At 35.8% G+C, this 16,880-nt stretch overlaps 2 protein-coding genes and 1 long non-coding RNA gene across 4 annotated transcripts in view; 2 read left to right on the top strand and 1 right to left on the bottom strand.

The window, feature by feature from the left end:
• LOC103146392 (H-2 class I histocompatibility antigen, Q9 alpha chain-like) overlaps nucleotides 1-15,291 on the top strand; it is a 285,415-nt gene extending 270,124 nt beyond the window's left edge. Inside the window, exons 1-8 of one of the 2 annotated variants that reach the window (XM_016677534.1) lie at nucleotides 10,438-10,665; nucleotides 12,782-12,858; nucleotides 12,964-13,185; nucleotides 13,275-13,556; nucleotides 13,893-14,192; nucleotides 14,483-14,593; nucleotides 14,711-14,728; nucleotides 14,953-15,291. In XM_016677534.1, the coding sequence (XP_016533020.1) occupies nucleotides 10,493-10,665; nucleotides 12,782-12,858; nucleotides 12,964-13,185; nucleotides 13,275-13,556; nucleotides 13,893-14,192; nucleotides 14,483-14,593; nucleotides 14,711-14,728; nucleotides 14,953-15,098 (1,329 nt within the window). In that variant the 5' untranslated portion in view covers nucleotides 10,438-10,492 and the 3' untranslated portion in view covers nucleotides 15,099-15,291. Of the gene's footprint in view, nucleotides 1-10,437; nucleotides 10,666-12,781; nucleotides 12,859-12,963; nucleotides 13,186-13,274; nucleotides 13,557-13,892; nucleotides 14,193-14,482; nucleotides 14,594-14,710; nucleotides 14,729-14,952 lie in introns of those variants that run through there. The other variant, XM_016677535.1, reaches the window with a different exon arrangement.
• LOC107837609 (major histocompatibility complex class I-related gene protein-like) lies at nucleotides 1,061-7,804 on the top strand. The gene is made up of 4 exons (XM_016677546.1): nucleotides 1,061-1,158; nucleotides 1,285-1,548; nucleotides 6,101-6,376; nucleotides 7,369-7,804. The coding sequence occupies exons 2-4, from the start codon at nucleotides 1,470-1,472 to the stop codon at nucleotides 7,533-7,535; spliced, it is 522 nt and encodes a 173-aa protein (XP_016533032.1). The 5' UTR covers nucleotides 1,061-1,158; nucleotides 1,285-1,469; the 3' UTR covers nucleotides 7,536-7,804.
• Nucleotides 3,942-4,878, bottom strand: LOC103146396 (uncharacterized). Its single transcript, XR_477133.2, has 2 exons — nucleotides 4,485-4,878; nucleotides 3,942-4,234 (listed from the first exon to the last, which is right to left on the bottom strand). It is a non-coding gene; the product is annotated as an uncharacterized LOC103146396 (long non-coding RNA).
• Nucleotides 15,292-16,880: the final 1,589 nt, after the last annotated feature.

The raw sequence follows: 16,880 nt of genomic DNA on the forward strand, positions 1-16,880 counted from the left end.
CTCCTCTTTCTCCTCAGACGCTGCACAGACTTTTTTAGAAACTCTTCTCGGATGTAATGGTAAAGTGTCTCCTTTCAGCGCTGAAAGTTAATAAAATAAGTAAAGCCTGAAAGCTTTTCTTGGCTGATTTTATGCTCCGTGTGTCAATACAAATTATGATTCATCGATTGAGATTCCCAATCTCAACAGTTTTAAGACGAGCTTTAAAAATGGACAGTGAGGGGGACCTCTCTAATCTGCAAAGACAAGTCATTCCATAATTTAGGACCCATGACAGAGAAAGCCCTGTCCTCTCTGAGCTTCCTTTTTGTTCTCGGTATCTCCAAGAGCAGCTGATCTGCTGACCTGAGAGACCGATAGGGCATGTAGGATGAAGAAGCTCAGAGAGGCAAGCCGGGGTAAGATTATGCAGTGATTTAAAAACAAACATAAGAATTTTAAAATGAATCCTAAAATATACAGGCAGCCAGTGAAGTGAGACCAGGACAAAGGTCACATGCTCTCTTTGTTGAGTTCCTGTCAAAAGTCGTGCAGCAGCGTTCTGAACCAGCTGCTGACGTGAGAGCAGCGACTGACTGATTCCCAGATAAAGTGAGTTACAGTAATCCAATTGAGTAGAAATAGAATATTCTAAAGATTTGCAAACTGTCAATGTCAGTTGTGATAATATGTCAAATGTTCAATTTCATGCACAAGAGTCGATGTAATGCACTTCTTTTTCATTCACGGTGCAACACAGGATACAAAAATATGCCGCTAAGCACACTGGGAAATTCCTGTCTTTTTCTTCTTTTGGTTTTTTAAAGTGTTAACCTAAAACCTCCAGTTTATTCAAGTCCTGGATGTTTTGACAAAATCAATAAAAAGTTAACAGGACTAATTGTAAGTTTATCTTTCACAAACTCACACATCCAGGTTAAGAAACTAAAACTTGATAAATGTATTTGACTTAAATAGCACAAGATAGCATACAACTAAATGCAGCACAAATGTTTTACAGTGTTGTTGCTGTCATTTCAAGGAAGTGGAGCGCAGAGTGAATCACTGCACAGGACACAGACTATAGAGCTCGTCTTCATTAATCTGCTCACTTCACGGCTCGATGTGGAACAAGATGGTTTTTATTGACGCTTATTTTCTGTCTCCTTTCATCAGCTGGTGAGTTCACATTAAAGTTCTAATATCTCAGGATTTTCGGGTCGGTACTTTCAGATGCAATATGTTTAAAATATGGATTCATCTTTTTTAAAATGTGTTTTATTTGTATGTTTTCTGTTCCTAAAGAGAAACATTTTCTTAAGTTTTACCAAATTGGATCTTCGGGACTCCCACACGTCTCTCAGGTGGAGATTGTTGCAGAGGTTGATGGCTCTCTGGTCGGTTATTGCAACCGGACAGATATTAGAATAACACATGACTGGGCGAAGAAATTTTTGGATGACGATGTGGAACTGCTCACCTTGTTCAAGATGAAGTGTTTTCACCAGCTACCGAACATATTTCAGACCAAGATTTCTGATTTGAAGCAACGATTGAAACAGCCTGAAGGTACAGCAGCTTCAGTTCATCATCATGTGACAGAAACTTTCGACTTTCAAACTTCAGGGACTATTAAATGAAAGAACAAATGAACAGCAACGTCACCTATAATTTGCAGACATTGAGTAGCTTAAACAAACACTGCTCTCTAGGAATAAAACACAAAAAACAACATTTAAGGCTTCTTTTTTTTATTATTTTATTTATGATTTTGAAGAGTAAAGCAGCCAAAATAGAGGACGAAACATCAAGGAAAAAAAAAAACAAAAGTCCACAAGACAGAACAATTAAAACACTGTCAGCTAACAAAGTTTCTGATAAGAGGATAAAATAAGTACACATCAGACCATAGAGTGTTATCAAGCATGAGACAGAGTCCAAACGAGCAACAGGCATTACTGAAGACCCTGAATCAAACAGCTCACCATAGAATATGGAATAACCAGAAAAGATGAAAAACAAGTTATAATTACAGTAAAAATAATGAAACAGTAAATGAATAAAATAAAAAGAAAATACAAGTCCAGAAGAAAACGACAGTTATTGTAGCCTATTATTTTGTATGTATCTAAGGACCCCACACATCCAGGAACTTCTGATGATTGTCAGACAAAGAGTATCAAATTTCCTCAAGATAGATACAGGACACCATATCATTAAGCCATTTCTTAAAACACGGGGGGGTGGAGGATTTCCATTCCCGAAGAATAACCCGCTTTGCTACCACTAAACCAAACATTAGAGACTGCTGCAGGGACATTGGAAGAGCAAGAGAAGATTTAGAGCAACCCAAAATTATCAGATGCCAATTTGGACATAGAGTCTTGCCATAAGCGTTGCTATAAAATTCAAAAATCATGCACCAGAAGTCCATTAGCTTAGGACAAGAGCAAAACATATGACCCAGAGTCCCATCATCTAATTTACATTTGTCGCATTTTGGTGAGACGGAGGGGAATAACCTATTGAGTTTAGTTTTAGAGAAGTGCAGGCGATGAATAACTTTGAATTGAATAAGTTGCAGTCTAGAGTTAATGGAGCAGGTCTTGATTCTTGAAAGAGACAAATCCCATTGCTCATCCGAAATCTCACCAGGCAGATCAGAAGCCCAGGCCTCCTTTATATGTCTAGTAGATGGGGATGAACTGAAAAGATTAACAAACTGAGAAATTAGGTTTTTTGAGGTAGGGGGCTTTTTTATAAGCTCATAGAAACTATGCTGTGCCGGTAAGGTTTCATAGTGGGGGAGGTGCTGTTTTACAAAGTTCCGAGCTTGCAAATACCTGAAAAAATGGCTAGAAGGAAGACCAAATTTTGATTGTAGTTGCATGAAAGAAGCAAAGTGATTATTAATGTATAAATCCTTAAGAGCAACTATCCCCTTATTTAACCAGTGCTTAAAAACTACATCCATATTACCTGGCTTGAATGCTGTTTAAGGCTTCTTTTTCATCAAATCTGAAAACAGTGAGAAAAATGTTTCAGACTTGTCGAGAAAAGTCGAGCTCATCCCACTTCCCCATGCTGGAGATTTTAGTTTAATAGTAACAATGCATAAGGTTATCTTTAAGAATAAGTACACAGGTGACATCAAGACCCAACAGTAGAGTCATACGGTAATAAAATTAACCTGGTTGTGTATTTTGTTATTGTGTCCTGCAAACTTTGCTTTAATACTACTTTTTTCTATTTAATCATAAAAAATCGTAGTCAGGCAGAAAGAGAGTCATGGAACAGGAAGAAAAGGTTTTCCTGAAAATGAAAAATAGTATTTTTTGGTTTTATTCTTAAAATCTGAAACTGTCCAAACATATGACTCGGTAAAATTTTAATAATACATTATATTGAAATTGCACTTTTGATTTTTCAGTCTCAAAAGGTTAATGACAAAACAAACATTTAAAATGGATAAATAACAAAATAAAAGAGATATAAATAAACCTCTAAGAAAGTGCTCACTTTGATGGGCATGTGGAGAAGCCAAAGACAAGGACTAATTTTTGGGGGCTTGAGAAGGAGAGAATCGGCAAGATTTTGGAAATGTTGAGGATAGAAAAAGGTCCTGCATAACTGGCTGATACAATATTCAAAGGTTAACAGAGGGTTCATATCTACACCAATATTTATAACTGCTCTTAAAAAGGAAAGTTGAAACCAAAGAAGGTGATGCTGGTTATAGATGATGACTGGGTCTAACAAAGTGTGTCCCCTTAATTGCTTTAGTTTTGGAGTTGGAGAAAGTAGTGCTCAGTAGCTTCGAAATCATGTCCCATTAACTCAATCTCTTTTAAATTGTTTTACTAGACTGTATAGATGAGGCACACTCACCTTTATTACATTTGAACACTTTTTATATATATTTTTAGCTATTTCTGCAGTCAAATTTTTTTATTTTTCTTAAATAGCTTGTAGGTCATGTAACCTATTAACTCAAAATCTGTGTACAATTATTCTACTAAACTATATAGATTAGGCATATTTTTATTCCATTTTGACCCCTTTTTTATTTTTTAATCAGGATTGTATTTAAAAAACATATTCATAAAATGTATTATAACTTGTTGATGGTTTTGCTGTATCTCCTCTTTAATTGACGCCCATGTCGGTCCGATGTTGTGTCATTGACCTCAGTGACCCATATTCAGCGCTGGACCCCAGTCAGGATTGAGCTCATCCATTTCATACGTCGGTTTGCCTTCAAGAGGACATATCAGAACACATCGCTATTAAAGCTGTAAATTTAGTATGATTACTGTAAATTTGATAACACTAGTAAAATAGTTTACTTCACAATAATGGAATAACCTCGATGTCCACTGACAAAACTCGGACTATGCTACATAAACAATATTAGCCCGACCTAAACAACAGAAACTGAACGACTCGGACAAAATCATAGAACAACATTATGACACAAAACCAACAAAGCAAATTTAGACACTCACCAGAAAGGAAATGTCTGGAGGAAACTTGTAGGTATCTGGGGATTTTGGAGAACGTGATATCAAGACGTGTCACCGCTGATACCAGGACATTCGTCTTCTTTTCGTTAGCACCGATAGCTTAGCCTCCTCACGTTGTTTCCAAGCAGGAAAATAGTGAAACCAAAGTCCGTTTTACATCCGTTTACCGTTTCAGTCGTGTGATCGGACATTACAGACAATAATGCCGCAAGTTCGTACCATAGCTAAATTATTTTAAGTAACTTGGATTGAAAAAATCTGCGAGACTTGTTTTTATACTGCGAGTCTGTTGTCTATGGACCCCTAAGATGGCGCTGATACCCCTCCGACTAGAGCAGTGACGTCAGGCTCCAAAGCTCTATACCAGGAGTCCCCAAACTTTTTCCTGCGAGGGCCACATGAGTGTTCCAGTGAAACGGTGACTGGGACTGACGAGTATATATTCCATTGAGGGAAAGTAAGTTTCACATTTGCTCAAAAGCCCCCTGGTGGTTGAAGAAAAATCCACATATAAACCGGAAAATACAATATATGAAAAAAAACACTGAATGCTCTCTGGTATGAGGAGGCGGGCCGGATCCGGTATTGTTCAGGGGGCCGGACCAAATGAGGTAGTTTGGGCCGTAGTTTGGGGACCCCTGCTCTATACCTTTACTTCTCCAATTAAGTGGTGAGATTTGATGATGATGCTGGTGGTGACTCACAGCTGCAAGGTGCAAAGTAGGGTTGCATTTGTGGTATTTATATTAAGTTATTTATCATCAGAGTAGCATTAAAAAGAAAAATGACTGACGATCTGACTAAGAAGAAAATAATGAGGAGGATGGGACGGAGCACTGATCCCTGAGGGATACTGTAGGTGACTGTGTGTGATTTTGATATGTGGAGTGATCCAGGGAGGTTTATTCTGTCCAGTTTGTGAGTTAAGAATGGAACCAACTGAGGGCAGTGTCAGTGTATCCAATGGTGAAGTGGAGCCAACTGAGTAAAGCCAGTGAAGGACGACTGTGTTAAATGCAGCAGATAAGTCCAGGAAAATTAGGAGAAACTATTCAAATAGAAGAACCTAACTAACTTACTTTTTTATGTTACTTTACTTAAGAACAACTGACTCCACTGCTATGAAATATTTTTCATAACAGATTTCTATTATAACTTATCACAATGAAGTTATATTATGCTACTTATAGGTCTCTCTCATCATACATTTCCTTCCAGCTACCTCATATAGCTGATTTATGAACTAATGAATTAATTAAACTATTTGTTTGTTTCATCAGCATATTTCCAGTCTTCAAAGAGAAACACTTTCTAAAGTTTTATTATGGTATCAGAATATTCTACCATGACTAATTTTGAAAACGGAAGGAGAAAATAAAACTTTGAAATGTTCTGACTTGATTAAATGTTCAACAATAGCAACTGAACTCACTCAGACAACATGCTTCGTTGCTGCAACTCAAAATTATGCTAAGTCACATAGTTGCCTCCCCAACCATACAAATTATAAGAAGAGCATATGTCTGCATCACACGTTGCATTTATTTTGAATGTAAGCATATTTAATCAGTGATTATTTGTTTTTCCATTTCTCTCAGGTGTTTATATAGTCCAGTGGATAGATTTCTGCAGTTGGGATACAGAGACTGGAGAGCTTACTGGTTCTATAATGAACTATAATGGAGAAGACTTCCTTGCTCTGGACATCGAGAGGGATTCATGGATTCCTTTAAAACAACAAGCCATTCCCATCAAACTGGCCTGGGACAATGACAAAGATAGAATACACCATAATAGGATATTCATCTCTCAGATGTGCCCTGATTGGCTGAAGAGATCTTTGGACTATGGGAGAAACTTTCTGATGAGGACAGGTAACATGACCAGAAGCAGTTTTAATCTTTATCACAGGATTACTCTGTCATTGTGTTCAGTTTCACTTTAGGGAGTTTCTGGGTTCGCTGGATTTTTGCACAGCCCAAACATGAACAAACCTTTTTAACTTATTTCCTTCATTCAGAATATGAAAATATTAAACTACAAAAGCCGTCCAAGATTTTTTTCTTTTGTTACCCAGAATTGAAATATCTGAATGTTAAAAAGCAACATCATGTTGTGGATATCTCTAAATTGTCCATAGGTGTGAGTGTGCATGGTTGTCTGTCTCTGTGTTGCCCTGCGACAGACTGGTGACCTGTCCAGGGTGACCCCACCTCTCACCTGGAACGTTAGCTGGAGATGGGCAGGGTGTAAAGAAAATGGATGGATGTTGTGGATACTCAAATGCTCATGCATACTGAATATATCATAATCCCTGACATGTATACTGTTAAACATGTAGACAAAATTATTGGTATCCCTCTGTTAACATCTGACATGTCCACAATGTTCACTGAAAAAACTTGATGCTCACATAAGTAATATAAAAATTTACTGAAAATTAGTCAATAAATCTAAACCAGACATTGCTTTTGAATTGTAGTTCAACACAATCATTAAAAAATTGGAAAAAAGAACCTAGATGATTTTCAGTCCTTAACAGAATGGTACAAACAATTTCATAGAAAATATTTAGTTAACTCGACTGCTGGTTGACATAGAAATACAAATTTTCCATCATTTTTTTTTTTAAATAAAAACTTTTCTAACTGCTCCTCCTTTGTTGCACCTCAGGTTTAATGTTTTCCAATTTAACCAATATTCAGGGTTAGGAAGTGGGTTAGGCTTCATCCTCCAACAGGAGCTATTGGAGGACGACCTTCTTATTTTATACCATTCACTGAATAATTATTTTTTCTCTATCCATCTATTTTTACCCAACCCCTTTGTCTATCTTGTCTCTCTAATGATTCTTGTCCGTACCTAGAGCTTCCCACACTGTCTCTTCTGCAGAAGTCTCCCTCTGATCCAGTCAGCTGCCACGCTACAGGTTTCTATCCTGAAAAAGCTCGATTGTTCTGGAGGAAAGATGGAGAGCAGATTCATCAGTTCATGAATCATGAGGAGATCCTTCCCAACAGCGACGGGACCTAGATGAGCGCTGACCTCGATGTTTCCTCAGTCAGTGCTGCAGACTGGTGGAGATATGACTGTGTTTTCCAGCTCCTTGACGCTGAAGACAAAATCATCCTCAGACTAGATGAAGCTGTGATTATAAAACCAACAGAAGTAAGTTTAAACATCTCAAATATGTTCTTGTTCTCTCTAGTGGTTTTAAAAATAAAACAGTATTATTATTAAAACAAGTATGTTAAAGTTTGTTTGATAAATATTAAAACTAGTCTGAAATCAGGCATAACAAGTTCCTCTAATATAAATTAGGCCACAGATTTATTTCCATACTGTTGGTTTTAATATTGAGTTCAACATTTTTGTGTATTTTAACAGATATTAATAGATAGTTTGCCTCAGTTTCTCTTTATTTCACCATTTTCTATAAACAGTGATTAAATATACAGACAAAATAGTATCAGAAATACAAAATATTGGTGAAAAGGTGAATTTCCATCTGTCTATATATATATATGTTTTCTGTCTTTAACAGTGAATCATAGTAACATCGCCATCTTCACCACAGTTGGAATATTTACTTGTGCTTTCATTGCCTTGGTTATCACATATGTATCCATTAAAAGGAAAAAGGTGAACATTTAGTTGTTTTTGACACAATTTGTTGTTTCTCTGATTCCTACTTTAAAATATCAGTCATTACAGTTTTAATTAAGTGATCACAATAGAGATATTATGACAATGTATGAAGGCAGCAATAAGGACGTAATTCAAAATTAGGTTATGTGTATCATAGTAATGAGTAGAAAATAATTAATCATATTCTGATCTTTACATGTTAAAGTAACATTTTTGTATCTGATTCTTTATCTTTTAATCTTGCAGCTCGACAGAGACTCTGATATCTCTGAGATGCAGAACCTACAGAATTGAACCTACAACTCAAGAAGTGGATTTACTTTTGTGAAATTCATCTTTTTCTTGAGTTTCCTGTATAGCTTAAATTAATTGTGAATAGTAAATAATCTCTACTCGTATACCTGAGCAAAGACCTGAGACTGGGATCCACTGAATTTTACAATCCTAATTATAATTTACTAAGTCTATTAAGCGAAGCTGTCTTTTGATGTAGAAATATTTATGAATATTTCAAGAATATTACAAGTATTGTCTTTGCTCAGGGAGTTTATTACCATTTTTGGAGGACACTTTAATCCACTTGTTAATAATCGTATTACTGTTGCTTAAACTTACCATATACCTCAATTTATAAAATTATTAATTAGTGAGTGTGGAGGTTCCTCCACCTTTTCCTCAGTGTTAGTATTTATTTAAATGTTTTCATATAATTTAATTAGAATTTCACTTTTTCTTTGGTGGTTTTTCCTTGGTGGTGGTTGTTGCTTTAGGTTGTTTACTAATTTGGGTGCACACATTTAGTAACACCTTATGTTTTTTTAAGATTATTAACTATTTTGTTTGCTGAGTTCAAGGACTGGCTGGCAGAAGGGGGTTGGCTGAAAAGAGAAACCAGGAAGTGGAACAAACCATGAGGCTGCTGGAAGCAGGGAACATGATGTAAAAGAATCTGCCTCTTTCCTTTCTGATGGCCTACTTGTTAAAACCTTTTGGTGTTAGGTTATTCTGGTTTCACAGTTATGTTAAAGTTAAAATGTTTTAGTTTAAAATCCCCTGTGTGTTCATTGTGTTAGGTCAGTTTTTGGTTTGTTATCTTGTGTTATGTTTGCCTTAGTTTTCTTTTGGGCCCATTTTGTTATATTTTTTTTAGATTTGTTGTGAAACCTTTTGCTAAGATTTCCTTTGGAAAAAATAAATAGAAATTTTTTTTTATATATGCTTTTGTCCTTTTGTCTTACTGGTCGGACCGTCACAGTGAGGATACAAATAATTGTTTTATAAATTTTTTGTAGAGTTTGTATTGTAATGTCATACCTTTTTCTGTTTTATAGCTACCACTTACTGTAAACTTTAATCCTGTAGAGGGAAAAATAAAAAATGTTTGTTCTGAAGATTTAAAAATGTTTTAATTTTCTCTTTTATTGCAATGAGAATCTATGTTTATTTATGCTTTATGCTCCCATGTCCCCAAACTGGTCCTTTCTGTATTTAAATGCACAACAAAACATCCCTAACAAAATATATATTTAAAAAAATCTTGGATGCTTTAGACTTAAATTATTTTATTTCTTGGAAAAGAGGGAGCAGTTCTTCAACAGAGATTCAAAAATAGTTCCATAAAAGATGGTATTGTTAATTAAAATAAGAGCAAAAACTTATAATATACTAAAACATAATGTGTATTTAAACTAAGTTATCTTCAAGGCCAGACAAAGTTAATGCTTCTGGAGTTTTTTGAAGACCAAAAATAGGGACATGACAACCTGTCCAGTCAGTCTTTTAGCAGCAGAGAGTCATTTTTGTTTATTATCTGTCATTTATTATTATTGTCATTTATTATCTACAAAGGTAAAAACAAAATTCCAACTGTATTCAAGAAGCTGATAGTACTTTTGAAAATGTTTTACTCCTCACACTTCGTCTGTAATGTGTTAACTGGCTTAATAAACTTCCCCAAAGCCAAGAAGCAACCTAAAAAATACTTTTTTTTCTAGTTTTTTTTTCTAAACAAAGTTATTTTAATCTGTAAATTCACCTCCATATAAATAGTTTCAACCACTCAGAAACAAAACCGTCATTGGATCAAATCTGTTATAACAAGTCTAAACTTTTTCTGATCTGCGGTTTGATAAACAGATTTTAATTTAAAAAAAAATCTAGTTTCACTTCAAAAGTGTTCTGTGTTAATCCCTACATACCTGATGTAATGACATATAGTATCTCAGTATCTCACATAACAAAATGATGAATCAGGTGTCTGGATTCAGCTTCTTATGAGCACACAAGAGATAAAGAAGATAAATAGTAACAGCAGCAGCATCGGTAAATTAGTGCAAGAATTTATGCATTTCACACAAAAAAAACTCCTTTGTTCGTCTGTTTCTTTATCAGATCCTCTGTTGTTCTCTGTTTTTCTCTGTCACCAGTTGGTTCCCGTCTCCTCAGCTCTCATTAAAATCCTTTACATCCCTAACGAAACAAAAACACCACAGAGAGCTCGCCCAGCCAACAGTAGGTAAGGTGATATGAGCAGATACTGTAGATCAAAAGATTACTTTCTAAATACAAACTTTTTATGTGATGACTGCAAGTGACATGGCAGAAATCTCTTTAGATTTATATGGATTTGTCTATCAACTCCACCTTCAAGTGACAGAAATGATGAAAATGACAAAAATGCTGCAAATCATGACACAAACAATTCAGTGATTTTACATTAGTTACAAACATGAAATGTTGACGTAGGGCACTGCTTGCATAAATGCAGGCCAGGGTTTCACTCAAGGTTAGTATTTAACCTTAACTTCCTCATTACATCAGGGCAGGATAAGAAAGCTGTCTATGGTGACAAACAGGCTTCACAACAAATGTTTTGTGGATGACAGAACGAAGTCCTAAAAATGAAAGGTGAGGCTGATGAGCCATAACACTGCAAAACATTTCAGTAACATTTGGTTGTGTCTACTATCTTCTACTTTTTAATTAAAATAAATTGATCAGATCCGAGTTTTAGATTTTGAACTTAAATGTGTGAGTTTGTGAAAAGATAAACTTACAGTAGTAAGTTATGTTAACTTTTTTATTAAATTTGTCAAAACCCCAAGAGCTGACTAAACTGGAGTTTTTAGGTTAGCAACGTGATGTTTAATGAAATTCATTATATGATCAGAACAAGAATTGAAATTATGTAAAATAAGTTATTCTAACTTGATATTATGAGTAAAAATAATAGAGAAATTTGTTCTCTTTAATGAGAAACATTACCTTAAAATGTAAATGTTCTGAAGATATAACTGTTCTTATCAATTGTTAATACAGAAAAACAACAGAACTAAAAGTCAAAGATACATCTTATGTAGCATTATTAAAGTCTTAAGAAGTACATAATCTTTCAAGTCTCAACATTATCAGCACTGCAGTTCTCATGGTTTCAGACAGATGTGTTCAGTCTGAAGTAATTTTTTGGTTTTGTTGTAATATTTTAAATAGCTGTGCCATGTTTTCCCTGACTACCATCCAAGATGTATCAGCAGGACTAAATAATATGTTAGTTCAGTTTAATGACTTTATTACTACTCAGTTTATTACTTTTAAGAATTTCACAAACTTGTTTGTGTCATTCTGTATAACACCAATCCATACAGGTTTTCTTTTGTGCTTTTTCTCTTTGCTTGCCTGATGCTGAGGTGCAATGTCTTCTGGGACATTAAAATATCAATTTAGAAAACTAAAGTCTGTTCGACAACTTTTAAAACTACTTTTTAAAAATAAATTGCATTTATTGTTCCCTGATAATGCACCATACCTGGCCTCTGCCTCTATTGACCGGTGCGTGTTGCGCTTATTGTACAATCCTGGACGAGCCCCCAATTGTTACGACTGGCTGAAGGTCATAACAAAACGGGAGACCATGCAGGGGTTAAAGTGTAGGAAAATGAAGATTTATTAACAAAAACAACAATGGGTTGTGGATATCAGTATCAGTGGTGTAATGCAAATGCTTGGATGTGTTGTATGAGCGCATATGGAAGTGTTGAAGTGCAAAAACAAAGACAAACGCAAATGTTCAACAAAGAGGGGAGCTGAGGCCTGGCAATAAAACACCACCGCGTCAAGTGGCAGAGTGGACACCGAAGGCGACCCAGAAGGCGGAGACAACCAGGTTCAAATACTCTGCGCTCCACTCAACCCGATCAGCGTTGAGTGGAGCGCAGGTGCTCCTCACCTGTAAAGGGTGAGGAGCACACTTTACAGGTGTGCTCCTCACCTGTAAAGGGGAGGAGCACAAAGACAGACAACAAGACACCTGCAACCCAGCATACAAGGCCCAGGGCCGTAACAGGATATATGCCTCCCTCTGGTGTTCAATTGAAGAAATTGAGGTCAAGAATAAATGGTTTGGAGTTAACTCTTTCTTATTGGTGCAACTATATTGAGGAAGTTTTAAATTGTTATTTCTATGTCTAACAATATTAGTCATCATGATTATATATCTGATTTAGTTTTTGACTAGCATAAATCTTAAAATTATATTTTATGATTCAAAATTAAGGTTAAAGAGAAGTGGGTATTGATTAAATGTTAAAATAGCTTGCCATATTAATTTGTAAACTCCTGCCTTAACCACACAGCGGAACGAAAACGTTACAGGTTAAGTTGGACATGGAAATGTTCCTGCTCCTTCTTTTACTTCACTGCGTGTCATCAGGTAATTTACAGTTATTGTTATATGTTATTGATTATACTTGTGATTTTCAGCTTATCAGGCTCAAATGTTTTTGCTGACTGAATTTTGAAACTATTTTTCCTTCAGTGAAACACACGCTAATGTTGATGGGTGTGGGTTCTTCTGGACTTCCGAACTTACCGACGTTTTGCGCAAATATTGAAATTGACGAGATCCGAGTGGCTTACTGTGACAGTAACAGAAAGACCCTTAACTCAGCATTCGACTCCTCGTACAGTGGATTTTGTTTCCATCTGCCAGATAACTTCGCTCACAAGCTTAATTATTTAAAGGATTTTCAATATGAAGGTAGCAGGGTTTTATAATGCTTCATTTGCTTACATGTGACATTTGTCTAAATGTGAGCATCATCATTTACAAATGTTTGTGTGTTTCAGCTGTTGGCATTTTACAGATGATAACCGGCTGTGAATGGGATGACGCGACTGGAGATGTTGGCATTTTTTTAAAATTTGCATATAATGGAGAAGATCTTTTTGAATTGGATGTAAAGAACTTGACATGGATCGCTAAAAATCATCAGGCTGTCATGGTCAAGGACAAATGGACAAATGACGAAGATACTCCTTTAAAAAACTCTGTACCTTTACTGAAGAATGTTTGCCCTGAGGATCTGAAGAAGTATGTGTCACATGGTGACCATTCTCAGCAGAAAAAAGGTCAGGTTAAAAACATTCAAATAACATATTATGTCAATATTGCTCAGTTTCTTTTCTTTCTTTCGTGTGCATAGATTTTTATTGCTGCAAGTATAGTATGAAAATGTCCAGATAATCTTATTAAAAAATAATAATTGCATTGGGAAATGTAATAAACCCTTTGACCAGAAAAAAGGAAGAGAACATTATTCTGAGCTTTATTTGAGTTTAAACTTTCAGGTTCCTTTCCTCTCATTTTACTTCAGAATCTGCTTCCTCTTTCCTCGGCCCATTTTCTAATTCCCTTTTACTCCCTGTCTCTTTCCATTTTACTGTCCCCTTCTTGTTCTCCAGCAGGTCTTCCATCAGTGTCTCTCCTCCAGAGGACTCCATCCTCACCAATCAGATGCCACGTGACAGGTTTTTACCCAAACAGTGGGCAGTTATACTGGAGGAAGAATGGAGAGGAGATTCATGAATATGTGGAGCATGGAGAGATCCTTCCCAATCCTGATGGAACCTTCCAGATGAGTGTTGACTTCAACGTTTCCTCAATCCCACTTGAGGACTGGGGGAAGTACGACTGTGTCTTTCAGCAGCCTGGGTTAGGAAACATCACAACCAAACTGGATAAAGCAGTAATTAGGACAAACAGAGGTAAGTTATATATCATCAGTTTTAATTAAAATGTTAATTTTCTGCACGCTGTTGAAGAAATGCTCTTCAGCTGATTGGTTTATTCTCAGAGAGGAATTAGTTTGGAGGAAAGATAGATAAAAATACAAAAAGAAGATGTATCGATATGCTGAAAGTTAGTTGGTGTGAGGGTACAGGATGAAAAAAATTGGACTAAATGAAGACGGATGATTCACATTGGTAACCCCTGAAGGGAATAGCTGGAGACGAAGATGCTGTAGAAATAAAGTTTATACCTGTTTTCTTTCCAGTTTCTCCCACAGATTTTCCTTCTCATGTTATCAGTGGAGTTGTTGGGGGACTTGTGCTGCTTTTAGCACTTTGCATATCTGGATTCATCTTCTGGAAAAAGAAGAATAATGGTGGGCCCAATATGTTTACAATCTAAAATTTAAATCCATGTATTTGACTCTTATTTATTATGAATTTGTCTACATTTATAAACAATGATTTATTTTTAAGCCTTCTCATTTTTTCAGGATTTCAACCTGCAAACAGTAAGTACGTCTTTTCTAATTTTTCTTTTAATATCAGATGTTTTTCCTGCCACTCTTCCAAAAGGACTAGAGTCGTAGATATTTCACGGTTTTGTTTACAGTTACAAAATAATGGGGACAAAATTCAAATTCAGGCCATTTGTTTTACTGCTTGAATAGAAGCTGTTAATTCAGAAACACCAATCATTTGGTTAACCTTTATTTTTTCATCTCTATCTTCACAGGGTCTGACAAAATAGAAGAAAACTCTGAACTTCAGAGTTTTAAAGATGAAACCAGAACCGTTGACGGTGACCAGACCAGTAGCAACGAACAAAACCATGAAAAGGCAAATGGTGCTGAGCAAATACCTGAGACTGGGATCAACTGAATTTTACAATCCTATAATTTGCTAAGTCTATGAAGCAAAATTGTCATATTTTAATGTAAAAGATGATAAGAAGTTATGCTCGGGGATTTATTACAATTTTTGGAGGACACTTTAATGCACTTGTTAATCATATTACTGGTACTTAATCTTATATTTCTATGTTGCTTTATAAAATTGTTAATAATTGTTTTGTATACTTTTTTTGTAGTGCTTATATTGCAACGTTATACTCTTTCCGTTTTATAATGACCAATTGTAAGCTTCTAATCCTGTTGAGAAAATTAATGTATTTTTAAAAATGTTCTGAAAATTTGGAAATGTGTTTAAAATATTTTCTCTGTTTATTGCACTCATTTGTGGAGCACTGACTCCACAAATGACAGTATTGTTTATAAAAACAAGAGAAAAAACTTGTGGTACACAAAACCATCAGATCTACTTAATCTAAACTTTTTTCAAAGCCAGACTAAGTGCTGCTGTTCTTTGTTTGAAGACCAAAAATATGCACATTACAACCTGACCAGCCTCTGGTCAGGTTGTAATGTGACCAGAGACTGGTCACATTACCAGCCTCTCATTTCTATCTGACTCACAGCCAGATAGAAATGTAAAAACAAAATTCCAACTGGATTGAAGAAGCTGAAACTGATCCTCTCACCTCTACTGTAACATGGGAACGAGCTTAAAAAAAACTTATTTTTTTAAGCAATATCGTTATATCAGTGCAAGGATTGATGCACTTCACAAAAAACTCCTTTGTTCGTCTGTTTCTTTATCAGTTCCTCTGTTTTTCTCTGTCACCAGTTGGTTCCCTTCTCCTCAGCTCTCATTAAAATCCTTTATATCCCAAACAAAACAAAACCACCACAGAGAGCTCACCCAGCCAACAGTAGGTAAGGTGATATGAGCAGATACTGTAGATCAAAAGATTTATTTCTAAATACAAACTTTTTACGTGATAGCTGCAAGTGACATGGCTTAAATCTCATTACATGAATATGGACAAATCTATCAACTCCACCTTCAACTAACAGAAACTATGAAAATGTCAAAAATGCTGCAAATCATGACACAAACAATTCAGTCATTTTACATTAGTTACATCTGGTACAGGTAAAATATGCAGATTATTCTCCAAATATGAAATGTTGACGTAGGGAACTGCTTGCATAAATGTATGCCAGCAGGGGTTCACTCAAGGTTAGTGTTACGGCCAGTGGCCTTTTTCTGTGTTTGTTTGCTTTAATTTTGCAGTGGCTGATCAAATTGACTGCACCTGGAAGCGGGTGTTCTCCTCTCCCTCACCCTGAGGCCTACTGGGATTGGATCACCAATTGCCAGCTCCACCAATCGCTGTCAAAGCCTCCCATTTAAAATGGACTTCCTGGGAGAAGGCGCGGCTGATTCTTTGTTCAAACAGCTTGCCACTTGTTGGGTGTTTTGTTTTCTATTGCTGTAAACTTACTTGGTTTACTTAGCTTTGACTGGTTCTTGATAACTGGTGTAATTTGCTTTGTCCCTGTGAGGGAACTCTGGATCTCTGGCTGAGATTTGTATTTTGTTTTGTTTAACTTGGTTTGAGATACCATTTTTGTTTGGTTAAGTTCTTTGATTTACACCTCTGTTTTATGGATTTTGTTTTATTTAGTACTTTGTTGTTTGAAAGTCCCTCCATTTTGATTATTGTTAATTTTCACCATTTTATTTTTGTAAAATCCAAACAATAAATCTCTAAATTGTCAAAACCTTACCATCAAGGTTTCTTTTAATGTTACTTCCCTT

This window comes from Poecilia formosa, unplaced genomic scaffold (assembly GCF_000485575.1).
Source record: "Poecilia formosa unplaced genomic scaffold, Poecilia_formosa-5.1.2 Scaffold158, whole genome shotgun sequence".
Classification (NCBI taxonomy): Eukaryota; Metazoa; Chordata; class Actinopteri; order Cyprinodontiformes; family Poeciliidae; genus Poecilia; species Poecilia formosa.

Excerpts from the sequence above, each read along its gene's own strand:
- LOC107837609 (XM_016677546.1), top strand. The coding sequence starts at position 1,470 with ATGAAGTGTTTTCACCAGCTACCGAACATATTTCAGACCAAGATTTCT. Across the intron at positions 1,549-6,100 it reads ACGATTGAAACAGCCTGAAG|GTGTTTATATAGTCCAGTGG; the intron begins GTACAGCAGCTT and ends CATTTCTCTCAG. Across the intron at positions 6,377-7,368 it reads AAACTTTCTGATGAGGACAG|AGCTTCCCACACTGTCTCTT; the intron begins GTAACATGACCA and ends GTCCGTACCTAG.